This window comes from Vicia villosa, linkage group LG3 (genome assembly GCF_029867415.1).
Source record: "Vicia villosa cultivar HV-30 ecotype Madison, WI linkage group LG3, Vvil1.0, whole genome shotgun sequence".
Classification (NCBI taxonomy): Eukaryota; Viridiplantae; Streptophyta; class Magnoliopsida; order Fabales; family Fabaceae; genus Vicia; species Vicia villosa.
Window position 1 is genome coordinate 40,028,540 of NC_081182.1, and position 26,812 is coordinate 40,055,351.

Sequence of the window (26,812 nt, forward strand, 5' to 3'; positions counted from 1 at the left end):
TACACAGCTGGTGAACCATTTGAGAATTGTAAGTTTTTTAATTTTGATAAAACTTTTTTTGACTTATCATAGAATTTTGTGGGCTGAGATTGAAAATAGGAATGAATAAGTTTGTTTAATTTTTTTTTAGTTTGTCACCCCCAAACTGTGTTTATGCGTGTATATTCTTTGGAGCAGTTGTTTAGACTTTTTTTCTAGAACAAAATTCTTATATGCAGCAATAAGGTGTATGGGACATGGAGAAAATATCTATATGCACCGGTTTTATTCAGCAGCCATAGCTCACAGGCTGTGATAGCTTGCAAGTGCAGCCACTGAAAATGGACAGCTTGAATTATGAGCAACTTGACAGCCACACATCAACCTCCTTAAGAAACCTTGAATTTCCTAATACGCATTATACCACACTCCACCAAACACGATGAATACGGTATTTAAATGACAGAACAATATATTAGGGCGATAGATGGAGAAATTTCAGATCCAAAACCACTACGAAATAGATAAAACATAGTTTTTACATAATGAGTTCCAGATTTTCTGTTTCATAAGTATTATAACCGAACTATAGTCAAAAGCGGTCATTACAATCTTGTTTCATTTTTAACAGAAGGTTTGAAATCTCCCAACAAAAGGCAATATAAATAAACGATAACACAATATCCATGACTTTTCCACTCGTTACAACAACATCGCATCATGTAGCAGTTTTCTCCATCTTGATAATTTTTTTCAATTTCGTGGAGGAATGGTCTCCCTGCTGAATTTCAAAGCTGGCTGCATCTTCGGTAGAATTAGGAGGCGCAATTCTTTTAGTGGCGGAGGTTGGCGTAACAGGTTGAGGGTTAAGTTCTGATGTAATTTCAGCATCCTGCAAAAAATAGTGGAAAACATAAGTTATAGTAAAACACAGTCCAGTCCAATACAGAATATAACCACAGTGATAGTCCAGTCCAATACAGAATATAAACACAGTCCAGTATAATAATGATATAAGTTCTTATGCAATTTCAAGGGTAACCACAGTGAATGAACAGAATATAACCAATACAGCTGAGAATATAATCGATAAAGATATAAACAACAAATCCTTACGGCAACCACAGACCAGTCCTCAATCAATTACCTGCTGAGAGTCCGAAACTCTACAGAATATAAACACAGTCCAGTATAATAATGATATAAGTTATTATGCAATTTCAAGAGTAACCACAGTGAATGAACAGAATAAAACCAATACAGCTGAGAATATAATCGATAAAAATATATGAAACAAATCCTTACGGCAACCACAGTCCAGTCCTCAATTGGTATAGCCTCGTCGACACTCTCATCCAGCTGTGAATTGAAGAGAACATTTGCAGATGTGAAAAAATAATAAGTGGCAGCCATTTGATATGTAAATAAACATGTTCTAGTGGTAAACGACATACCTGCTTGATGCTTGGAGCTTCACGGGATGGAGATGGAGCCTGTGAAAAGAAAAAGAAAATGGCTAAGATATAATTTTTAAGGACAATCGTTTGAGAAAAACTACTGTCAATAATGACATTGTTTGTTATAAATACCATTTCTTGTCCAAATGAGTGTAAAAGCTTTAACATCACAGCTTCATCCCTGTATATAGAAACAACTGTTCCGTTATCCCAATCAGGTTGCCATTTGACCTTAAATCCCAATTTCAGGCCAACCAAAGAATCCAATGCTACAGGATATTCCAATGGGTTTGTTACCCCAGCCTATACCAAATTGCAAAGTATTAGAATACCTGCAACATACATAAAAAATAAGGATTGATAAAGCACAGACAATCATACCTCAAGAAGGGTGTTACGCATCTGAGCTGCTGTAACTTCCAGAAGTTCTGTACACTCGCGGTCCCATAGAACAAATGTAGCTCGACATCCATTGTTGATAACATCAATTAGAATTCTATACCTATGAAAGTGTAATGAATCTTTAATAATTAACGACATTATGAAGTAGGAGCAGGTAAATAATCTGGCATATGAATAAATAGATGCCACCTTAAAATTTCAGTTTCCGTAGAATGTCCGTTGCTACAAACATAAGGCGGTTGATTTCCTTTTGCAAACTTTGGACAAGCATGGCATGCGAGGTAATACCAACCCCCTTGTGCAGCTTTAAGTTGTTTGATTTTACCAACGGTGACACATTGAGTGGTCTAGAATGCACATAATGAGATTGTCTAGTTAGAAAATATGAAATAATCAGTGCCATAAAATTATGAAATTGTAACAGTGGGATAACACGCACAGTATTCAGCTTTATAATATCACATAGAGGGAGTACAACAGCCTTATGCATAAACTTGTCGTACGGGGTCATCTGTGAGTTCCCAGATGCCTGAGACAGTTGAGACATGGATGTATCTCCTAAACCAAGTTTTGGGATACTACCAGAAAAGAAGAATACATTATTAAGGAATTATAAAATATGTTATAGAATTGCAGTTGGCATGAAAAGATAATTAAGTTATATGCTTTAGCGACAAACCTGTTAAAGAATTCCTTAATTTCAGCAAGATCACCATTGATGTGCAACATTGTTACATTAAATGTGTTTGAAACACACACAGGATATTTGCCTACGAATAATGAAACATATAAAGTCAGAAAAAACTTTTAAAAGCAGGGTCACGATACGGACAATGGATAGCTAAACGTGGACCTCAAAAAAAAGCAAAGACAATATACCTTCCTCTTTGACTTTTGCGTATTGCAAAACCATAACAGTTGGTGAAGAAAGATCTTTCCTTTGTTTATGGAATTCATGGAACTGCATAGCGTACCCCTCCCACAATGTACAATTAAGGATGTTATTGCTACACATATAAAGAACACAATGTGAAATTATGTTATTGCAGAGATGTTATGAAAATCCTATATTGCATACGTACCATAAATCCTTCAAGACCAAATTTATCTGTTGCTTCTTGTTTCCAGCTTGAATTTGAGTGTAACCAATCTCCGACACCATTCCTATGACATCTGAGGAAATCATGATATATCATATATAATATTTATCTTTGAATGCTTAAAAGTAGATTAGTAAAAGAGAAAATATAATGCAGACCTATTAAAACATCCCTCTTCCATTTCCCAGTTAGGATTTCAGCGAAAGGAGTGAACTTCAGGGGTTTAGGAGGTATGTCATGCTTGTTTATGTCAGTCACAGAAGTGCCACCAGTGAAAGTCAATAGGAGTTTGTGTTCGGTAGGTTTGAACAACATATCATTCAAGGATACCTGGAAGTTAGAAATTGTAAATGTGTTATTGACCATCAACACCGAATCAAACGCTTGTTTATACGCAGTAGGAACTCTACATTGAATATCACATCCCTGAAATGCAAAAAATGAAGTGTTTAAACATCAAGTAGCTAATACATGAAAGCATTGCAAAGAGTGAAAAGCGAAGTACTGTTAAAAATGTTTGCAAACATATCCAAAGCAGAATAAGAAATCCGTGTGAAAGGTTTGAAAATGGTTCCAAAACCAGAACTTATAAAAGCCAAGTACTGTTAAGAATGTTTGAAAATAGGGTTTGAAATTTATAAGTTAACCCTAGGAGTTAAACTCTTTGTTTTAGCTTTTGTATACCATCATCTTCAAAAAGCAAGAACTTGTGAAAACATAAACAAATAAGACAGAGTCATAACCGGAAAATGAAACAACATACCATTAAAATCGATGGGTCACAACAGCAACATAAATAAAACTTACTTCTTTATCGCATAGTATCATCTCAAAATGTTCCTTGTTCTTCGAAAGAACGGTCCATTTGTGATGGATTCGAACAGCGATTTTCCACAGCTCCTTCGAGTCGGTAATGTCCTTCACTTGCTCAAACGGTCTAGCCATATCTTCGGTTCTGAAATTTGTTCAAGGAAGGAATGAGGAGAGAAGAACAGGTTGAAGTTCTTGAAGGCAGAGAAAATAGAAAGCAAAACCAAGATGATGTGATATAAAAAAAAATTGGGGAACAATTGCTTTCGTCGTACAGCAATATGGTTCAGAAAGTTGTATCAGCAGGTGCTGAAAAGGGGCACAGTTCCATAGATAGAGACTTTTGGTAGATTTTATTCAAAATGCCTAGAAAGCATGACTAAACGCACGGGGAAGGATGCAAAGAAAAGTTTCTTTTTCAATGTATCTGTACTTGACTAAAGTAAAAAATTGTCTCATTGCAACAACCAATTACAAAAGCATGTGAAAAATAGAACAATTTATAGTAACTAAATTTTTGTTGAAACCAAAAGTACACATTGGTTAGAAAAAGTAAATTTTGGACACATTTTACCCCCAAACCAGTGAGGTGGAGGGTAAAGAAGAAAGGTTAATTTGATCTTTTCCAGAGCCATAAATTTTCTTATATTATAGATATCTATTGATTTATCCAAGTAAATAGATTATATTTGAAAGTGATTTAACATGGTTGAAACATGAGAAATAATATATTTGAAAATGATTTAAAATGGTCAAACATGAGAAATAAATTTTACAATACATGATAAAAAAATAAGCATTTTATGCATTTGAGTCAAATACTTTTATGCATGATAAATTGAGAACTTTAACATAAATGAGTTATGCATGCAATTGAATTATGTAAAATATTGAGCACTAATTTATCAATATGAATTGCATGCTTATACCTCAATTAATCAAGATCACTGCTAGTATTCAAAATATAATTCTTAAGTTCTTTGATGCTACCTTTTACACATGATGAATCTTGAGTACTTGATTTGATTAAATGCAATTGAGGCTTTTTCCATACTTTTGCCATGATCATTTGATTATTACTTTGTTTTCATCAAAACAAAATAGATAGAGAGTCTTGACTTCACACATGAGGTTTCTTGATTAGTTCTCAGGTGTGATTATCATGAAGATATTTCATCTCATCATTCAGGATCTTCAGCCATTCAGTCTTATTTCGACTCCTCATAACTTCTTTATAGTATCTAGGTTCTTCGTCTAGAACCTCACTTGAACAATCTTGTTGCGCCAATTTTTGCTCTTGCTGATTCTTGTTAGCCAAACAAGCTCCTGATTCCACCCTTGAATGTTATGACTAATGTTCATTAAGGATGGCAACGGGTAGGGTTGGTGCGCGTTTCACACTATCCAAATTCGCACCCGAAATCACCACCCGAAGCCAAACATGAACCCGAAGGCTATTCCGGTGGCAAAATAACACCCACGCCCACACCTGTTGGGTTCGAGTTTTTCCACCAGAACTTGCAACAAAACACATAAAATACAACAGCAAATCAATCAAAATTCTTGACCAATCCATTCTCCATCTTCTCAATTCATAACAATTCGAAATCAATTGCTTACTCGAACAACATGTAATCCTTCTTTCTTTTTCTTTTATGTAATTTTTTTTTTAATTTTTGTAGTAACTGTTCAGAGGAAGTTACACAACTCACGCAAATTTTTGAATAATAGACGGAGAATTTGAGAACGGAAATGGCAAAGCTAACAATGAACCAGCAAGAATGCTACAGTGTGTGATCCACGATTCAATGGTCAAGAAAATGAAGCAGAAATACGAAGAGATCGAAGACATAAATTATGAGGAGAAAACAAATTAAGTTCGGTAGATCTATTACCTGAATATGTCCTTTGGAGCGTCGTTTCAGAAAGAAGTTTTCGGGATGGCAACGAAGAGTGAAGGAATGGGTGAAAGTGAAACCCTAAAATTTTACACACACACACACACACACACACACACACACACACACACACACACACACACACACACACACACACACACACACACACACACACACACACACACACACACACACACACACACACACACACACACACACACACACACACACACACACACACACACACACACACACACACACACACACACACACACACACACACACACACACACACACACACACACACACACACACACACACACACACACACACACACACACACACACACACACACACACACACACACACACACACACACACACACACACACACACACACACACACACACACACACACACACACACACACACACACACACACACACACACACACACACACACACACACACACACACACACACACACACACACACACACACACACACACACACACACACACACACACACACACACACACACACACACACACACACACACACACACACACACACACACACACACACACACACACACACACACACACACACACACACACACACACACACACACACACACACACACACACACACACACACACACACACACACACACACACACACACACACACACACACACACACACACACACACACACACACACACACACACACACACACACACACACACACACACACACACACACACACACACACACACACACACACACACACACACACACACACACACACACACACACACACACACACACACACACACACACACACACACACACACACACACACACACACACATATATATAGGGGTATTTATATAATTTAATATCTAAGCGGGTGTGATTTCGAGTTTCGGACGAGAGTTTCGCACTATCCAAACTCGCATTCGAAATATCAGGTGGCACCCGAACCCAATCAATTCGAATTCGGGTGCGGGTGGGTCCCACGTGTTTGGGTCTGCCTGCCATCCTTAATGTTCATCCACCTAAGAATTTCCTCACATGTGTACCAGCACTCAAATATCAAATGGTGTATAGTTTCGACACAGTCACAAAAAACTAGTGGATTTTAATAATAAAACATTATTTATATTAATTTCTCTCTCGATTATTTTACTGGTAGATATTTGTTCTTGTCATCTCTTATTTTAAAAATACTCTTACTTGATAGTACATCCCTTATATATATATATATATATATATATATATATATATATATATATATATATATATATATATATATATATATATATATATATATATATATATATATATATATAAATATAAAATTTTCTCTCGTCTTTATTATAATTTTTTAAATATATTAAATAAATAATATATCTAAATTATATATTAATTGAATACATTAATTATTTAATTAATTTTATTTTTTTTACTATTAACAACCGGAAAAATTATTTATGTTTAGTTAAATTAGATTTTATATGGGTTGTGGGGGGAAAATATCTTGAATAGATTGACTTATATCTACTTAAATGGAATAGAGCAGTGTTCTTAACATGATTTAATTTTCTAGTGTAATATGAATCTCCAAATAGTATCATATGAATATGAAGTTTGAATCTCAACTCAAACTAAAACTCAAAGAGACAAACATATTTAGCGTATATTTTGTTATAAAAAAAGTTGTACAATGAGCATCTGGTACAATTAAGAGCAGTAAGTAATGTCTCTAAAGCTGATTTCTTTTGGGGTGAAGCCTCTAAAGGTGATTTATATTCATTGAGACATGGATTTGGTTGATTGCACTTCACAAGTCAACAGTTTCCTTTGCTGGGACCAGAGATCGAAGCTTAGCTTCTAGGGTCTTGTTGATTGTATAAACAAGTCATATGACGATATGACTTTTTTTATTGACTATGCTCTGTCACTTTAATTCCCCATGTACGGTATACTTTCAAAAATCATCACCATTAAAAGTATAAATCCATCGTAAAACCAACATTAATTGGTGTTACAGGTACTAATACTAATAACATTGACCATTGTAAAAATTTGAGTTGGAATATTTAAACTTGGATCAATATAAAAAAATATTGAATTTTTTTTTATTTAAAATGAGAAAGTGAAAGTGAGAGATTATTGAGAGAGATGGGGCGTGTGTGTGCATGTTCAGAAGAAATTGAAAGTAGGGTTTGGAAAAGGCTAAAAATAATAAGGTAATGATGATAGAATCACATTAAAAAAAGGTGAGTGAGTGAGTAACTCCTTTTGTCTTGTTCTCTGTGTTTGACTAGGAGGCAACTTGTGTAACAGGTAACAGGTCGGTTTTTTCACCGGCATTTACAGGTCATTCAATCGCTTTGGAAATCAAAGTTAATTTTTCCAATGAATATAAGAGTTTGGAAAATGTTACTGTAACTTGGAATTTATACATATTAATTAAAAAAATTAAATGTAACAATTGTATTTTGTAAATGTGTATTGGTTTTTATCAAAATTAAAATTTTCTTTTTCCAACACAAACCATTTAGTAAAAATATTAAACTTTCCTTTTTGAAAAAAATTATTATCATCTTTATTAAATATTCATATGAATAAATAATTACTAAATTAATCAATTTGATTGAGATGCTATAAAAATGATTAGTTAATATTATTTTAAATAATAAGTTCTATTTATTTGTAATTTTTATTTTAAGTTAAATTACACGCGTTCAAAATAAATAAAATTTATTATTTTTTTAATAATATATCTTTATTTTATAATTTTATTAACTATTTATTATCTCATACACTTCTTTTCTAGTTGCATTAAGTAATTTGAAATTTTAACAAAATAAATTGATAATAAACATTTAAGAGAAAATTCTTCTAAAAACAAACAATTACTCTAAAAAATTGAGAAAGTAATATTATAAACCTTTTAATATTAAAATATTAAATTATTTTTGTTATTCTCTCTTCCTCTCTTCTAATTTACAAAATAATTTATTTTTTAAATATAATAAATAACTAATATACCTGCATAATTTATAGACTAAATACATTATTTATTTAATGAATGTAAAAAATAAATTTTTTCTTATAAATATAATTAGAGGTGTTTATTAAATTTTATATATATATATATATATATATATATATATATATATATATATATATATATATATATATATATATATATATATAAAGTAATTCCTAGTGATAGTAGTAGACATAGATGGAAGGGCCTCTCCTAAATCTCAGTTACACTAGTGAGTCAGATGTTTTGTTTTGGTGAGTGTTTAGAGCATCTCCAATGGTGCAATCCATTTTTGGGTTCTTTATGGGTCCCACTAGCCACATCATCTTAAAATAATTTTTATAATTTTTATTTTAATTGTATAATTTTAAAAAGTTATTATTGGGCCCACCACTTTACCTCATAAACTAATTTGATTGGGTACCACAATTTTTTCATAGTTGCATTGCAATGCAATGGTACTATGATGTGGCATGTCTAGGTGGAGAACTTATTAGAAGGAACTACCATTGGAGATGGTCTTAGTAAAGGGAAGTAACATGTTGGGAAGTGTAAGTAAAATATTGCATAGTTTTTTGTTGATTTATCTATCTTTGACCTAAGGAAGCACTGAAAAAATATCAGTTCTTTAAAAAATAGAAAAATAAAATAAAATTTCATTACCACCAACTAAAATTTACAAAATATAAAAATAAAAAAGAAAAAAAGTCTTGTAACAAAATAAATTTTGTAATTTAGTAAAGAAAATCAATTTGGAAAAATAGAAAAGAAATTATATTTTGGACAAATTGAATATTTTAGTCAATAAAATAAAATAATAAAAAATTGCTTTTTTAGATTTTTTTATTTTTAAATGGAAAAAGGAAATACATTTTACAAAGTAATTTTGGGGAACAGGCTGGCATGCACACATCTGAACGCGGTAAGTGAAAAAAAAAAAACAAGATAAATTAGATTAGTGAGAGTCAGTGCTGTGCGGCTGTGGCTATATATAAGAAGCTATATCCGGTTAGGGTTTATTGTGAGTGTAGTGAGAGAGAAAGCATAAACGGCAGATAATTGTTTGTTGGGTTGTTGAGGGGAATGTTGGCTGGCTCGAGGCTTTTCATACTTGATCCATATCATCATCATCATGATTAAGCCTTTTCATACATCATCTATCAGAATGATTATGGCTTTTCATTCTTGATGATCTATACTATGATTAACGCTTCGGACCAGGCTTCATTCCCCTCAAATTAAACCTCTTCCGTCGTTCATCACCATAATTTAACCACTCGCCGACTCCGCAAAGGTTCGGCTGAGAGGAATGCTGGCTGGCTCGAGGCTTTGATCTTGTCAGATCTGATCTGATCATAACTAACCGACTCTCGGACCAGGCTTCATTCCTTCCATCCAACTTTTGCTTCTCATTTTCCATTCATCATTTGGTAAGACTAATCACATTTTTGCAGTTTCACATTTTTTATATTAAGTGGCCGTTTTTGCAGAAATGAAGCGAAGGATCTAAAGAATTAGTCATGAAAATGGAGAATGGAGATAGATGGAGGAATCAGAATCAATTGACGAGAGAAAGACACAGAGAGAGCGACAAAGACAAAGGCCATAGCGCCACCAACCCCAACGCTCTATAGTTTTTTGCAATAGAATACTGATTTAAGATTAATTAACTATAATATAGATAATACTATTATTATTATAATTGTAATTTTTTATTATTATTATTATTATACTGTAGAGGTTCATCTATTATCATCTATGTATTCAAATGTTCATGTAGTTACATAAGAAAGGTGAAAGCATGTACAGTGAAAACCTAATGGATGTGAAATTCTTTCTTTCTTTATCTGCAGGTGCCGTGTTGCCCTTACTAGTTAGGTCTTTTTACCTATGTCTTTCAAACTATTACATCGTTTTCCCTCTTCTCTATTTGTCCTTTCACCCTTTTCTTTTAAATTAATCGCTTTTCAGAGTTGAGATCAAAAATAATTTTAGGGAAGGCAACCCCCTCATTTCACTGAGTTTATTAATTAAAAACCACATCATTTTCATCAATCTGTCTCTCTGATTGAAAGAAAATACGTACTACTTTTAGTACTACAGGTAAATTAACAGTTGCCAAGTAAATATTTCTAACGTAAACTTTCACTCTTAGATTTTCTTACTTTCTGGCCATCATGTTCCAATGACTAATTCATTGTTTTTTTATATGAATTAGATATTATCTGTACCGAATTGTGAAGACTAATTCGGTGTTTAATGAAACATTTTCTTATAATGGTTTTTTATTTAATTTTAAGATATTGTATATGATGTGAGGGGCTAAAAAGTAGAGATAGCTAGGTTTTGAAACGTAACTGTTGAATTTATTGTGTTTTGTAGTGTAGTGAAAAATAATGGCAGTCATGACATGAGTATTAATTAAAAGACATGCACTCGGTTCTGAAGCATCTGTGATGGTGTACTGCATGAAACAAGGAGGGAAGAATGGGGGATTTTGAAAGAGATGAATAAATTATATACATATATATATATGCTGGAACAGTTAACGAAAATTAACAGGAGAAGTTAGCTATGGATTCTGTATATATATGTGTATGTATGCATGTGTCACTGTATCTAGAGAATAGATATGTTTTAAAAAGTTTCCATTATACTCCCTCTGGCCTGAATTATAAGCAAATATTCTCTTTTTAGGTTCATTGAGTAATGAATGTATCTGGTCTTTATAAAGACCAGATACATTCATTACTCAATGAACCTAAAAAGAAAATATTTGCTTATAATTAAGGCCGGAGGGAGTAATGAGGAAGAGCTTTCCAGCCAGATACAAGGTGATGCAAACTAAACATAGAAAAAACTCAGAAATTAAGCAGTGTTTGTGTTTGCTAGCTTCTTCTCTTTTCTACTACTAGTACACTATATTACAGGTAACTAGTACGTGTGTGTATTTGTTTTAGTGTAAAGTATTTATGGAGCTTAAAAAGTAGTTGAAAAATCAGAAGCCATTACAGGAAAGAAAAAGCTTGGATGAGGTTAAATTGAAAATGAAAAAGGAGAGAGTGAAAGAGAAAAGAGAAAGAGAGAGGTAATATTAAATGACGACTATCTGACAAATCTTGGGAAATGAAATGGAGAGAGCAGAGTTTGGGGGAACGTTTCATAGCAAAAGTTGGTCTCTTAATTTTAGGGAAACAATATTGCGTAGCTTTATGGTTCACAGTTTGGTTTCATCATCAATTTATTATTATCACTTCAACTGTTTCTTTCTCCGTTTCTTCTGTTTCCTAGTGCCAAAGAATTTTTTCTTCCCCAATGTACACCTTCACTATTTTTTTACTCCCGTACAAGGAGGAGTTCTGCACTTTACACCCAAAATAGAAGAGTATCTAATCAACCTTATGTCATACTAGATCTTACTTTTTCAGTATTTTTTTTAGTATACTCTACTATTAATTAACATTAATTTTTTAATAGTTAAGGATTAAAATCTAACTAGAGCCCTAAAATATACAAAATGCATGTTTGGTAGTATAACATATATATTTGAGCTAAGTTAGACAAAATCGTGGTGAGATTGAAAATTTGTTGAAGTTGCAAAATTCGGCTTTTGCATAATCATGTCGATTAATCATAATTTTTTAAGCAAATCAAATGCTACTATGTCTTTTTGTATGTACAAATTGGTGAATGCTCTAAAAGCATAATCACATATATACTAAGGGCAGTTTGAATGACTTTTTATTTTTAGTTTTTAAAATCTATTTTATACTTCCTCTAGTTTTTATTACAAGAGAAACTTTACTTTGTAGATAGATTCAATAATTAATATATCTAGTCTATATATAAATTAAATATATTATTTATTTCATGAATTTAAAAAGTAAATCTTCTCAATAAGAGACTAGAGGGAATAAATTGATTTTAAAAAGTAATTTTAAGAGAATTTTAAAATGTTTGTGTTTGCCACTATTGTTATTTAGTAGGAAATAAATTGAAGAAGAGATGTAAAAATACATATCACTATTCACTATTTTAGAGGTAAATTTTAAATTAATTTTAAATTAATTTTCTTTTTAATAGGAATCATGGGTTGTGGTGTTAATGAATGGTAATCGTTTATTCTTTCCTTTTTTCTTTTCATATTTTCTTACTAGTAAGCATTTTTCTTGTGTTTGGTGATTGTTTTTAAAAACAATTTTAAAAATGGAAAAAATAAAAATTTTGCTTGATAAATTTGAATGTGTTTCATCATTTTTTTTTAGAAAGAAGATTATCTAACATGAAGAAAAAAAACATGAGATTATGTGAATTGTTTTAGAAAAATTAAAATTAAAATAATGTCAAGTAGTCTAACGTAATTAAAGATATGTAAAAAAAAAAAAAAAAACATAATACTGTATGTTATAAAAAAAAAGATACAACATTAAAATGGACACTTTTCCGTGTTTTCATCTAATGTTATTTAAATTGAAAAGTAAAATTGAGTTTCAAATCTCTCAAAAGAATTTTGATTTTTCAATTTTAAAAACTAATAAAATGAAAAATGTTTTGAAAAACTTTTTTTAAAATAAGCAATCCAAACAAGCTTTTTAAGTTTTCAAAAACTAAAAAACTGTTTTTAAAAATCAAATCAAACAAAACTTAATTATTTGAATCGAATGAGACCATAATGACCGTTAACATTCTTTTTTAATAGGAGATCGGAGTTGGAATCACCTTTGGACAATTAAAGCCATGTTGAGGGGTTTTGAAATGATATCATGTTTAGGTATTAACTTTCATAAGAGTAAATTGATTGGCTTTAATATCAACCCACATTTTTTTGGATGTGGCAACCAATTTTCTCTCTTGTAGTTGGTCTAGTGGTGATTGGCGCTAGACTTGTTAGGGAGAACCACGGTTCGATCCCCCGCAACTGCGATCGGGAGGGGGCTGGAACCACTTGATGCCAGAACTGACCCCCGAACCGGACTAAACCGGTGGTGATAAACCAAAAAAAAAAAAGGAGTTCAAATTTCTCGGTATTTTTGTTGGCATAAATCCTAGAATATTTCCTCTTGGAAGCCTCTCTTGGATAATATTAGGAGGAGATTGAATTCTTGGAAAGGACGGTGGCTTAGTTTTGGAGGTAGGATTACTCTCCTAAAATCGGTTTTGAGTAGTTTGGCGATTTTTACTCTCTCTTTTTACAAAGCTCCAAAGAAAGTAGTTGATGAACTAAATAAAATGCAAAACAATTTCTTATGGGGAGGTTCTGAGGAGAAACGGAAAATGCATTGGGTTAGTCGGGATAATGTATGTTTACCGGTATAGAAGGGAGGCCTTGGTTTTAGAAGATTGGAAGATTTCAACAATGCTCTTCTCTTGAAGTGGAATTGGAGAATTTTAGGGGCTTCTAATTCTTTGTGGTTCCGTTTGTTGAAGGCGAGGTATGCGGATGTGAAGCTTAGAGCTTTTATGGTATCAAGAACAAAACTAAGGATCGGTCAATCTCGGTGTGGTGGGTGGACATATCATTATTAGAGAAGAAAATACCAGATGATTTTTTTGCTAACAATTGTAAATTTCTTGTAGGTAATGGTCATTCAATTTTCTTTTGGCATGCTCTTTGGTTGAAAAAGGTTATATTAAAGGATATTTTTCCAAATATTTATAGCATTTCTCAATTGCAAGATGTCTCAATTGGAGCTATGGGAGGTTGGATAGATGGGAGGTGGTTATGGGGTGATATAGGCATAGCTTTGCCCACTATTTTTGACGTTGTAGCTGCCATCAGTTCAGCCGACACGGGCGCTGCACCCTCGGCTCCAGTTCTGGCCGCTGAATGGGCGGAGCTAGTTCAGCTGTTGACCGCAGCTGTGGTCACGGTTAACCAACCGAATGCGGCCTCTTGGAAGCACGACGGCGATGGAGCTTTTTCGGTTTCTTCTTGTTACAATCTTTTGTGTAGGAAATTTATTCCTTTCGGTCCGACAAATTGTTTTGATTTCGCTTTTGTAGCTATATTGAAGGTTGAAGTTCCTTTAAAGGTTAAAGCGTCCGAATGGAGAAGCTTCCTCAACAAAGTGCCTACCAAAGACGCGCTTTTGATCCGAGGTATTCTTAATTCTTCTTCGAATTTAGAATGTGTTATTTGTAAGGACTTTTATGAGACTTTGCAACATTCCTTCTTGCTTTGTTGTAACGCCGCTATTGTTTGGATGGAAATGTCGGGGTGGATAGGATTGAGTTTTAATAACATTCTTGATTTCAAGGAGAGTTTTTGGTATTGGAGCTCCTTTTGTCGCGCTAAGAAAGTTAAAAGAGGAAAGGAGGGAGTTATTTGGCTAGCTATTCTTTGGAGTATTTGGTTGCATAGGAATGATATACTGTTTAACAATTCCTCTTGGAATTCTAGAGATGCGGTGTGGAATTGCAAAACGCTTATTTGAAGGTGGTCCTTTATCGGTAAAATTACTCATCCCAGTTGTAATTTCTATGAGTTTAGCAATAACCCATTGTTTTACTTAAGTTAGGATTCAATCGGTGTGTAATTTTCTTTGTTGGGCTTGTTGTCTTTGTACTTTAGTATTGATTGGTTTTTATTAATTTATTTCTTGATTTAAGAAAAACATTCTTTTTTAATTATAATTGTATCTTACAAGTATATTGAAATCTAAAACATTTGATGACATGAACAACATATATCATTTTTTTTCAAAATTTAAATTGTTGATATTTTAAATAGAGTATTGAATTAAAAAGAAAATGTACAATAACAAAAACAACAACTTACCTTAAAAAAATAATAACTTATACCCTTTACTTATCTCAACAAAAACAACAATATAAAACCTATAATTTCATCTTAACAACAAGAAAAAATAAATCTTATGTTGGACAAATATTTAGAACAATACAAATATTTCACGTATATTTTGAACAAGAAAATCAAGACAAATATTTTGAACAACAACCATCATAACTCAAAAAATGAATTGTGAAAAATGTTTCAAATACGTACCTTTTCTTGAAAAGATATGTGAAAAATGAAGACAGAGAAATGAGTTACTTGTTTCGTTTTGTAAAGATTTGTGACACATTTCCTTGATTCATACTAGTTGGAGTATGTTGGAGTTTTGTAAAGAAATGATAGAGTTTTGAGAGATTGAGATAATGTGAGAGAAGTTAGGGTTTCACGTTGAAGGCAGTATATTATGAAATGAACTAAGTTAGCTTATATAGGTAAAATATTTCATCATGGTTGATAAAAGGAACCACTGTGAGTTATCTTGATATTTGATTGCAATTGTTAATCTGGACCGTGGTAAAGTGTTTAGTTTTTATTTTAAAATAGAAATTAAGGGTAGAGTCGTGGTAATGTAATCACCTTGCATATATAATTGAAATTGTGATTAGTGCACTGTGAGAGTGCGTGACGTTGATTATGTGAAATGTGTGTATATGTGTGCATATGATTATGTATGTGGTGCTTGGTGTGTGAATTACTACTCCTCCTTAGCATGTGATATTCACCGTTATTTTTTTGAATGTAATTTCCACCCCTTTTCTATTATTGTGTCTGTACTTCTTGTAGGAGTACAGATGACCAGGTACCTGAGTACTTCTTGTTACGTATCATATTTTGACTAAGATGTTGGACCATTGAGATTGGAATTTTATTTGTGATTTCAGACTTTAGTGCCATGATTGATTTTTGTTTCGTATTCCGCTGCTTAATTTCAAAGAGAGATTTTATGAAAAAAATTAACTTGTACGATTTGAGATTATGGGATTTGCATCCTATTTGCTTTATTTATGTTTTATCACTCTTATTTTTATAATTAAATAATAAAGAGAAGTGAGGTGTTTGGGTTTTTCACCTTTTTCATGCAGTTCGGAAGTTCATTTCCGAAGTCAGAGGTAGTTTGGGTTTTTCACCAAAAGTGAACTAGAAGGTTGGGAGGTTGGCAAAGAAATTTTCATTATTATTATTATTACTATGAATATGTTCGCTCAATTTATGTGAATATAAAAATTAGAAGCAAGTTATATTTTTCTATTTCCTTACTTTTTCTAATTTTAAGTTTTTTTATGTAAGATTTTGTTGTGATTTGATTAATACTATTAGAGGAACAGATAAAGAAGGTTATTTTGAGGGAGAGAAGTCATCTTCATGATTTTATTGCTTTATAAGATTAATTGTCACACTGTTAAAATATTTATTATATTTTTTAATGTAATTTGAATTAAAAACACAGTCAAAATAGATCTAGTTAAAATGAAATATAATAATTTGATCAGAATGAAAAAAAAAATCAAAATAGCCTGACTTTTTAAAATAAAAACACAGTTAAAATGGATCCAAAAAATCAATTATTCTCAGTTGGGCTATAATTTAAACTGGACCAGTTTTTTACTCAATCCATAAATAATTAAGAGAAAATAAAAAATTTGATTTATTTTAAAGTTGGGCTTAAAATATTAATTGGCCCAATAACATCTTTAACCAAAAAAAATCTATCTTACTAACCGAACCCGAATAAACCGAAAACTGAACCGGTCGAAAGTAGGGCCCATATATTCCACCCCTGGGTTGGTTCGGTTGTTGGTTTTGGGCCCAAATTCGAACCGATGTCCACCTCTACGGGTGTTGCAAGCATTTCTGTATTGTTATTGTTGCTTTATTTCTTCGTTTCATACATAATCATTAATACCTCTACAAATTTTGCATCAATCACACATCAAACTAATAGTTTCACTCCATCTTCTATTACACACACCTATTCATCACAAAGTTATAAAGTAGTTGGTTACTTATATTGCATGTCCCTAACAAACATCTAACGAACCTTAATAGAACGTCTTGTAATTACAACTTAGATTTTAAAAAAGTATTCAAATTTGCAATCCTTACAGCAAACCTACTCAGTTGAAATCATAACACCAAAATTCAGGTTTGAACTATGATAAAGATGATGATTCTTGTATAAATAAGATCAACTTTGCTCTCTTGGTATATTCTATGATGTTATTGTTACATGCAAACAAAACTCCTATTCGTGAACACCACACAATAGTGCCCATTCCAACACATAAATTAATAGGAAGAAAAAGCACTTATCTTCTGCTTATTTATAACCAGAAGTAGTTTAAGAAGATATGATTATTGTTGAACAAAGAACAACATTAGGGAGATGAAAATAAGCACTAGCCCACCGTTCCAAAACACTGACTACTGCAGATGATGCTCGAACAAAGATGCCATCTCAATCTGTACCACAGACAACAATACATGAAACATTGATTCAGTTAAACTATTTAGCCGAGCAAAAACTGTTGAAACTCTCAGGAAAATGATGTCCATAGAGTCCCTCCTTATATCACCTACATACTGATAACTACTGCAAACTACCATAACCAAAATAGCTACTACTTCATGTTTGTTAACTAACAGAGGTAGTATTATAAGCTGTAACTAATATCTTCAATTAAAAGAAGACAAAGCTGTAAATGATATATAAAGAAATCTCCCGTTGAGCAACGATCAGAGATTACATAGACACGCCGAAAACTTATAAGATTGCATTTCGACCATTTTTCTACGAGTACAAATTAGAAGGACCCGCTGTTAGAGATGCGATAAAGTCACTCATGACTAAGTCTTTATTTAACAGCTTAAGGTTTGGGGGTAATTGGCTCATGGCTCATGGCATGATCATAGAGCCTCTATAATTAAGTAGTTAGGATTTCGATCTTTGTCATCTCCATTCTTTTGTATAAGTAAAATTCAGCACAGGATAGGGTAAACAACAACATTATGTTTAAGCACAAAGGGCTCTTTCATGTGAGAGCAGATTATACATGTAATGAAGTCATTTATGACCCTTCACTTGATAGCTCAAGCTTTTGAAATGATTGGTTCGTGACATGTTCAAAAAGACGGGGGGTTAAGACATCTTCCGACAAGAAAACTACAACTTTCAAAGCATATAAATTTTTAGATAGCTCCATATAAGTTATTGGATGTTGTATAGTAACTTTGGGATATCAATTTGTTAACTTACAGCAGTCAATGCAGCCTCAGCACCCTTATTCCCAGATTTTCCACCAGCACGATTTATAGCCTGCAGATAGGCAAAAAAGAAAGAAAAAAGTATTGATTTAATGATAATGCTCAGAAAAATCCACAACTTTCATAACAAATGCTATAGCTTAGGTTTACCTGATCCATGTCCTCACATGTTAGGACTCCAAATATGCATGGAACACCTGCAAAGTCATCTCAAAATTTAAGTAAGTTTTTCTGTTTACGACAATAAATTAAAAAGGCATATACATGTAAATAAATGTTATCTTATGATTAGAATAGAGCAAATAAAAGGTTTGGTATTTATTCGGCGAAGACTGGTCGTCTTAAGTTTAACTTACATGGGTGTATAGTTTTACTCATAAACGACGATTCACAAAATTATAATCCTTAGAATTCAAAAGCTTCTTATTGACCTTAGTGCTACTCTAGATTCTATTTGTATTTCCTAGGAAACAGACAGTTGCTAAATAGTAAATACTCAATTCAAGCGCGATTTGTTGGTATCTAGAGATTACCATTGACAAAAACATAATACAGACCTGAGTTTAGACCAGCTGAAAGCACTCCAGATGCTGCTGAATTAGCAACTGCATCGTAGTGAGTTGTATCTCCCCGTATCTGTTAACAGCAAATGTAGGCCACAAAGGACACAAATTAAGTCGACATAAATATAAATGATTGGTAATCATTAGTTTTACAAATTCTACAAAAGAATTTGATATATTTGTCAGGATTTATCATACCACGGCTCCTATGCATATGATTGCATGATATTTCCCTGATTTACCAAGTCTTGTTGCAACAGCACCAATTTCAAAACAACCTGGAACCCACACAACCTACAGGATAATAGAAATCAACAAATTCTGTCAGCAGTCATTGCAAAAGAAAGTGAGGCTAGCATTCAGACCAAAGTAAAACTGTCACTATTCATATATCTTTGTGAGTGATAACAATGCAACAAGAACAACAACAACACCCAAGCATTATTCCACTAAGTGGGACCGGCTACGTGGATCGAATTTCGCGATAATGTCCTATGGTGACATGACACACCAAAGTAAACACAAATGAAAAATGTAGAGCATAATGTATAAAGATAGGAGATGGTAAATGTTACTCCCTCCGTCTCATAATAAGTGTCTTGTTTGAGCTCCGCGCGGTTCTTAAGAAAATGATTAGATGTGTTGATTTTAATGATAAAATTAGTATCATTTACTAAAATACCCTTATTTATTATAGGTAGTGGAGTAGTTGAAAAACGTGAAAGTTAATAAATACGGGTATAGTAGTGGAATAAAATAATAAATGTTGTATTGATATTCTAAAGAGACATTTATTTTGAGACATAGAAAAAGTGCAAATGAGACTCTTATTATGAGACGGAGGGAGTATCCATTTTTAAGTTAAATTCAAACTATCAGTCACCTTATACAATGGGATCAGTGGAAGCAACAACTTCAGCTAGTTGATTATCGGTCATAGTTTCTGTTAGTTTGAGATTCCCATAGTTAGTTTAACCTATTAGATGATTAGTTTCTGCCGCATGACACAGCAATGCACTCCTTGTTACATCAGTGTTTTTCTCTATAATCTATATAGACTTACTTCATGATTTTCTGGAATAAATGAAAGACATTTTTCTCTTTATTCAGTGTTCACAGAAGCAACTGTCAAGTGATGCATATTTATGAGAGCAGGGGAAAAGGAAAAGGCATGCAAATTTTTGCTTTACATCATTGTTCAATAAGGCTTATAAGCAAGGCAGTGAAGGCCTTGATGCATCATGAACAGAAAAATAGGTAAAGGATACAAAGAGTAAAACCTTTGTAAAGACATCAACTCCACCTAATACTACGCAATACAAAAGTAGTATCATATAGAGTAGTAAGTCATATTCCAATAACTTATAAGACAGACCACTTACGTCAATATCTTCATCTTGCACTGAATAATTCTTGAAAGTACCCAAAGCTCCCTCCAAGAGCGGCCTGGTGATTATTTCATTAAACCGTGCAACAACCTAAAAGGAAAGGGTTTAGAAATAAGCATAGATAGATGAAACAATAAGAAAATTTTCATGATTATGATCCATTTTAAATGGAAAAGAAATGCAAAATCGGGAAGCAGAATATGATAACTTCCTCATGGTAGAGACTTATGTTGTTTCACTACTACATATCACCACATTTGTTGTTAGTCCTCTACATACAACAACCCCATTAGCAACTTCCTAGCTGTCCAAAATTCTCAAATCTCTGGAAAATAAGATTTGGGCACTAGATATTTGTGGTGCCGTACTTTTCAGTATTTGGATCAATTTTTTATCTGCTACTTCTAAGGTTTGGCAAGACGGGAGATAGAAATATCCTTTGGTGGTGTGTAATGTGTTTTGTGATTTGATGACTATAATTGGAGAGAAGGCTAGAATTTTAATCTTTAGGGATAATTTCTTTGCATTGCTGCTTCTATGGAACAAAATGGTATTTAACCTTTATGCGGTGATGGCTACTTTGGCAGGTGAGTAATGTAGAGGGTAGTTTTTGTCAGATGCATGGAGATATTGGAATGTCAAACATCTGACTTGAATGTAATGAATTTTCCATAAATCAACTAAAAGTAAGATGGAAATCGTAACTCCAAAACATACATGCATTTCATTCAAATTGATGGTGTGGTTTGTTTTTTCTTGTTGTTTCAAACATTACAGAAGCATTTGGAAAAGCTTATCTTAACTCATCTTCTGCAATAAGTACTTGAACTAGTATTCATACACGCTTATAAAACCAACTTATGAAACAGCATTTACATTTTTTAAATGATTTCAATAATTTCCCCCATAATAGCATATTAAACAACTGTTCAAGTAAGCTTTTTAACTAAACTTGTTCTACGTGTATTCTGATCAAAAGTTAAAAAGCGGTGAAATAATACAAGACTAACAAAGGCAAATATTTGTCAAAGGCATTGCATGAAACAGTTTAGCATTAATTTTGTGTCATTCTTACCACAGCAAAACGGAGTCCCTGAGTTCTGGTAACAGAGCCCGTCAGATGCCTCACAGCAGCTGTTTGCGCAAAAGACGATCGACCCTGGCTCTGAAGACATGGCTTAACATCCAAAGCTATAAAAGAAAAACAGGGAATTGTTCAGCTACTAAAACAGCTTCAATGCAAGAAAAGAAAATTACCACAAGAACAAGGAGTATAACCTCGCGAAGAAAGCAAAAAGGAACTCTTAGGAGCATTACGAAGACGCAAGACGTTAATACTACCGCAAGAACGATCTCGGCCATCATGATTCAGAAATCCAAGCTGAGGCTTAAGTGCGGGAAGGAAACAATCGGTGGAAACAAATGAAGCCATTCTAATATGATGAGATAGCACCACACAGTCTATAGAAGCTAAAAACATAAAATGAACTAAATAAACATCTTGTTTAAGATTACATTCATATTAGTATATAATTATAGCCTTAAACCCAAAATATTATAAATCTCAAACCATACAAAACCTTAATCTGAACATAACAGTTAAAATTAACCATAATAAAAGGCGTTTAAGCTGCAATTCTAATCCCAAACCCTGAAATATGAGCTTTAATATTATGATTATAATTGAAACATATAATCAGATAAAGATAAGTACAATGCTGAAATATGAGAAAGTTAAAAATAAGAAAGACAAATTATGGGAATCGGAAACAGAGAAATCACCGGAAATGGAGCCGGCGGTGAAGACGGAGATGCAGATTCAAATGTTGGCGTTTGACTTTAGAGGAAAGAGTAAACCTGTTATAAGAGTTGAACCGATACTAAATCGGTTTCAAAATTGTTTCACAAAATCATAATCCGGTTTATGGAAAGAAATCTGGTTCGGTTCATGAATGCTGAATTTAAAAATGGTTTTTCAGATATGGTTTGATTTGATAAACAATTCTATGAAGGGACTACAATAAACTTTATCTTTTATCTTTTAAAATGTTTGGTCTGTTTTAAAATCTACTTACATAAATCTATTTAATTTGTAAATATAAATATATTTTTTCATAAATTATAATTATATGATCATATATTTTTATAATCGCACGATAAAGAGAAACTCAAAATACATTTAAAAATAAAAACGTACTACTTGTATATATATAATTTTAAAAAACTTAAATATATATTTGGTTTCCCTATGTTTATATTTTTTAAATTTTAGTCCTTTTATTTTAAAATTCTAACTTTTTGGTTCCTAAACTTTATCTCATTTGAGATTTTTATGGTCTCTTCTTCGGGGACAGCCTCATTAATGACACGGCATGCTAAATATTCGGTCACATCACATTTTTTGATTATTTTATTTCAAAGTTTTTATTTTAATTTTAAAAATCAATTTTTATTTCTGAAAAACATTTTTATTAAATTTCTAAAAATCTTAAATTACTTTTGATAATAATTTTTTAATTAATAATTAAGTTCTTTGTCAATTTATTTAAAAATTATTTATTAATACAAATTTTAATACTTAAAATAATATATTCTTGGGCTCCAAGATAAGCCCAAATCTTCGTAAGAATTTTTCAGCCCACATTTGCATTTTGATAATATTTTTTAATTAATAATTAAGTTCTTTGTCAATTTATTTAAAAACTATTTATTAATACAAATTTTAACACTTAAAATAATATATTCTTGGGCTCCAAGAATATTTAAAAACTATTTATTTAAAATCATATTGCTCTTATATGTATAATTTTATTAATTATGTTTTAAAAAACTTTTAACTGAAAATTATAAATAGCTATAAGTAGGTTATGTGTTACAGAAGTATGAGTGCAAGGTTTGATTCAATCGTGTAATTCATTTTAGTCTAAATGCAATGGATTGAATCTTATTCTATGCTAAAAAAATTATGGATAAAAAATTAGGAGATAAGACTGAGACACGATAAAAATAGGGAAAGGTTCGAGTTAATCATCGAAATCTTCAAATTTGAAGTATATCTAAAAGGAAGAAAGAGTTTTCAAGTTAGTGGCTTCTTAATCACCATTTAAAATAAGAATCGAAGTGTATGTTGGCAGTGGCGGATCCAGAAAATTTGTTTAATGGGGGCAAGAAATTAAGAGATATTTTTTAATAAAAAAGATGAAAAAATAAATACAATTATTAAATTGTATAAGTCGATGCAAAAAACAATGTCTATGTTGAACGAATTAAAGAATGACTATTAAAAATATTGATTTTTAGATAAATTGTTTAATTAAAATTATGCTATAAATGTTACAATGTATTTCAATTTATCAAAAAATTAAATAAGCTGATGATTTATATAAATATCTAATTTTTGACCTCCCTAAAAACATATATTTAAATATATTATTTTTCATTAATAAAATTGATACTACCTATTAAAATAAATTTATATTAGGCTATATAAAGGGACTAAAACTTAACATACAATTTATTTGATCAAAATGATAATAAGAACTTAGAAGAAAATAACTAAATCTTTATTTGGTAATTGATAATAAAAAATTGGTTACTTAAAAATATTGTTTGATAAAATAAAGTTAATATAATTATTAAGTTGTTTATTAAAACTAAATAAAATAGGAGATATAATGAGAGATTAGGCAAAACTTAGAAATTGAATGGGGGCAAGAATTTCAATTTTTATATAATGAGAGAAATACTATAGGTAATGTTTAATGCAAAGATAGAATTGGTGGGGCATCAGCCCCTATAAACTTGTATGTACATCCGACACTGTATGTTGGACAAATGACTATAAACAAAAAAGCAAAGGAACGAATTATAAATATAATTTTTTAGAATAAAAACGCTTAAAGAAAAAGGATTTTTAATTAAAATGTTTGAAGATGAATAAAATAAAATATGAGACAATAAATAAAGATCATGGTCGGTTTTTAGTCTGTGCAACTTGATATGTTGCATATAAATCTAAAGTATTACACTAAATCTCATTAATATATATATATATATATATATATATATATATATATATATATATATATATATATATATATATATATATATATATATATATATATATATATATATATATATATATATATATATATGGGGACGACTCAAGTGAGAACACTTGGTTATTATGAGAAATGAGAACAATGAATCACGACCACTAAATTTTGATTTGTTGATTTTAATGGACTGGATTGGTTTCTCTTTCTATGATCCTTAATATTTATTTTAAATCAACCTAGAAAGAGAAACCAATCAAGTTCATTAAAATCAACAAATCAAAATCTAATGGTCGTGATTCATTGTTCTTATTTCTCATAATAACCAAGTGTTCTTACTTGAGTCGTCCCCTATATATATATATATATATATATATATATATATATATATATATATATATATATATATATATATATATATATATATATATCACGTGAGCTAAAGATACAGCTCTATGGCCATTTTTTCTCTTAAGAAATAGAAGATAAAGCTTAGGGAAAAACTGGAATTGAAAACCCTCTACAGTGGTCAACTTCAGTCACTCTTGTGATAGGTGCTTCTAAAAGCTTAAGAATCTGCCATCGTCTTCATGCGAAATTCTCTATCGCCGTCAACGTGAAACATCACATTGTTGTTCTTTCTATTATCACAAAATGGGCCGTGTTGTGGCTCTTCTGTTCTCAACTCCTCAGGTGTTCCATTTCCGCAATAAACGAGTAGCATATACAATCATTATATTTGTTGTCATCTACAGAGAAATTCATCTTAATCTGGTAAGACTTTTCCTTAATATTTTGTTTATGATTTAAATGATTGAATACATGAAACAAAGCTATTAAATACGCTCGTCTTACCCCGTTTTTTTGCGGGCTTTTGTGGCGTGTCGAAGCGGTAAAACAGCAAGCAAAAGATTGGAAGTATTCTGAGTTTTATCGTATCCACAGGGATTAGTGCGAGGGAAAGAATGATATTGAAGAGTTTCCTCGTTTCTGAGCTTGGGTTACAATGTTTTAAAAGTAAAGTGCGGAAAATAAAATATATGAATAGAAAATAAATACATTCTTCGGATATGAGAGAACTCTCGGGATTGAATTTCATATACCCGTCAAATACTTAAACCTAATACTCAATCGTACTCAACCTAAATTACTTGTCAATATCATCACGTATCACTCACAACAGAGGTTATGTTTAACGCAAAGTTACGAGAATATCTGTATCACTCTCGTCGGCGATGTCTTGCGCAACTCAAACAACACTGAGGCATTAAGATTCGATACACACAGTGAATATTAGCTATAAATCTATCTCTAGAATCTAGAAACTAATAGATATCAATCCTCAATCCGTATCTGTAAGGTATATGTCTATAACAACACAAATCCAAACATAAATGCAAAAAGATCAAAGAAGACAAGAATAATGTGTTATGAAAAACGATACCAATAACAAAGTATAATAGGGAATTAGAGAGGATAAGAAGAACACAAAAATTGGTTATAACTGCTATTCTTTCACTTTCTCTTAGAACAAGATTACAAGTTTACAAGAATAACAAATAACCTCTCTCACCCTAAATTAGGATTTGCAGCTTAGCAATGACGAGAGACTAGTATGCTATTTATAATAAAACCTAACATACTAACTAATGGGCTTTTTCAGCAAGGCCCATTACACAAGCCAACTTAATAAACAAGCTAACTTAACAAATTAGGGTTTAAACACTAAAACCTAATTTAACATGCTAACAACCCTAGCATCTTCGACATCTGCATGCTAGACCCATCTTCGACTACAGCATGCACACTTCGACACCAGCATGTGAATAATCCTTCGACTTCATGCTTAACTCTGTCGAACTGTCGAACCAAGAAGCTACCCTTCGACAATACTAGAGTTCGATCCAATATCTCACAAATCTCCACCTTGGACCTAACTCTACAACGTCAAGGAACAAACTAGCTTTTTTCACGCAGCTTTATCAACTGCATACAGTGGAAAAACTTGCAACTCGGCAATGTCTTGGTGATCATATCAGCAGCATT

At 32.0% G+C, this 26,812-nt stretch overlaps 3 protein-coding genes across 4 annotated transcripts; 1 reads left to right on the forward strand and 2 right to left on the reverse strand.

Moving 5' to 3' along the window:
- Positions 1 to 697: 697 nt before the first annotated feature.
- Positions 698 to 2,589, reverse strand: LOC131657918 (uncharacterized). Its single transcript, XM_058927265.1, has 9 exons — positions 2,518 to 2,589; positions 2,278 to 2,416; positions 2,028 to 2,185; positions 1,818 to 1,938; positions 1,569 to 1,739; positions 1,434 to 1,472; positions 1,241 to 1,338; positions 1,127 to 1,145; positions 698 to 871 (listed from the first exon to the last, which is right to left on the reverse strand). Exons 1-9 carry the CDS (start codon positions 2,565 to 2,567, stop codon positions 698 to 700), a joined length of 969 nt encoding a protein of 322 aa, XP_058783248.1. The 5' UTR covers positions 2,568 to 2,589.
- An 11,343-nt stretch (positions 2,590 to 13,932) lies between these two features.
- LOC131657919 (uncharacterized) lies at positions 13,933 to 15,137 on the forward strand. Its single transcript, XM_058927266.1, has 3 exons — positions 13,933 to 13,986; positions 14,131 to 14,206; positions 14,281 to 15,137. Exons 1-3 carry the CDS (start codon positions 13,933 to 13,935, stop codon positions 15,135 to 15,137), a joined length of 987 nt encoding a protein of 328 aa, XP_058783249.1.
- Positions 15,138 to 17,650: 2,513 nt separating this feature from the next.
- Positions 17,651 to 22,654, reverse strand: LOC131661072 (6,7-dimethyl-8-ribityllumazine synthase, chloroplastic-like). Of its 2 annotated transcripts, none has more exons than XM_058930479.1 (9): positions 22,494 to 22,654; positions 21,990 to 22,181; positions 21,787 to 21,902; positions 20,706 to 20,801; positions 19,522 to 19,617; positions 19,318 to 19,396; positions 18,911 to 18,957; positions 18,753 to 18,812; positions 17,651 to 17,959 (listed from the first exon to the last, which is right to left on the reverse strand). In XM_058930479.1, the coding sequence occupies exons 2-9, from the start codon at positions 22,141 to 22,143 to the stop codon at positions 17,921 to 17,923; spliced, it is 687 nt and encodes a 228-aa protein (XP_058786462.1). In that variant the 5' UTR covers positions 22,144 to 22,181; positions 22,494 to 22,654; the 3' UTR covers positions 17,651 to 17,920. The 2 variants fall into 2 exon arrangements, with proteins under 2 accessions (XP_058786462.1, XP_058786463.1); XM_058930480.1 differs by lacking the exon at positions 22,494 to 22,654 and adding an exon at positions 22,292 to 22,362.
- Between the last annotated feature and the right edge of the window lie 4,158 nt (positions 22,655 to 26,812).

Bases quoted from the DNA above. Each gene is read 5' to 3' on its own strand.
- LOC131661072 (XM_058930479.1), bottom strand. From the start codon at position 22,143: ATGGCTTCATTTGTTTCCACCGATTGTTTCCTTCCCGCACTTAAGCCT. The intron at 19,618-20,705 runs GTAAGTGGTCTG...ATTATCCTGTAG, and splicing joins TGCAAGATGAAGATATTGAC to GTTGTGTGGGTTCCAGGTTG. The intron at 19,397-19,521 runs GTATGATAAATC...TGCTGTTAACAG, and splicing joins TCATATGCATAGGAGCCGTG to ATACGGGGAGATACAACTCA.
- LOC131657918 (XM_058927265.1), bottom strand. From the start codon at position 2,567: ATGTTGCACATCAATGGTGATCTTGCTGAAATTAAGGAATTCTTTAAC. The intron at 2,417-2,517 runs GTTTGTCGCTAA...CTTTTCTGGTAG, and splicing joins ATTAAGGAATTCTTTAACAG to TATCCCAAAACTTGGTTTAG. The intron at 1,740-1,817 runs GTATGATTGTCT...AATTTGGTATAG, and splicing joins TGCGTAACACCCTTCTTGAG to GCTGGGGTAACAAACCCATT.
- LOC131657919 (XM_058927266.1), top strand. From the start codon at position 13,933: ATGCAAAACAATTTCTTATGGGGAGGTTCTGAGGAGAAACGGAAAATG. The intron at 13,987-14,130 runs GTTAGTCGGGAT...CGTTTGTTGAAG, and splicing joins AGAAACGGAAAATGCATTGG to GCGAGGTATGCGGATGTGAA. The intron at 14,207-14,280 runs GTGGGTGGACAT...AATTTCTTGTAG, and splicing joins GATCGGTCAATCTCGGTGTG to GTAATGGTCATTCAATTTTC.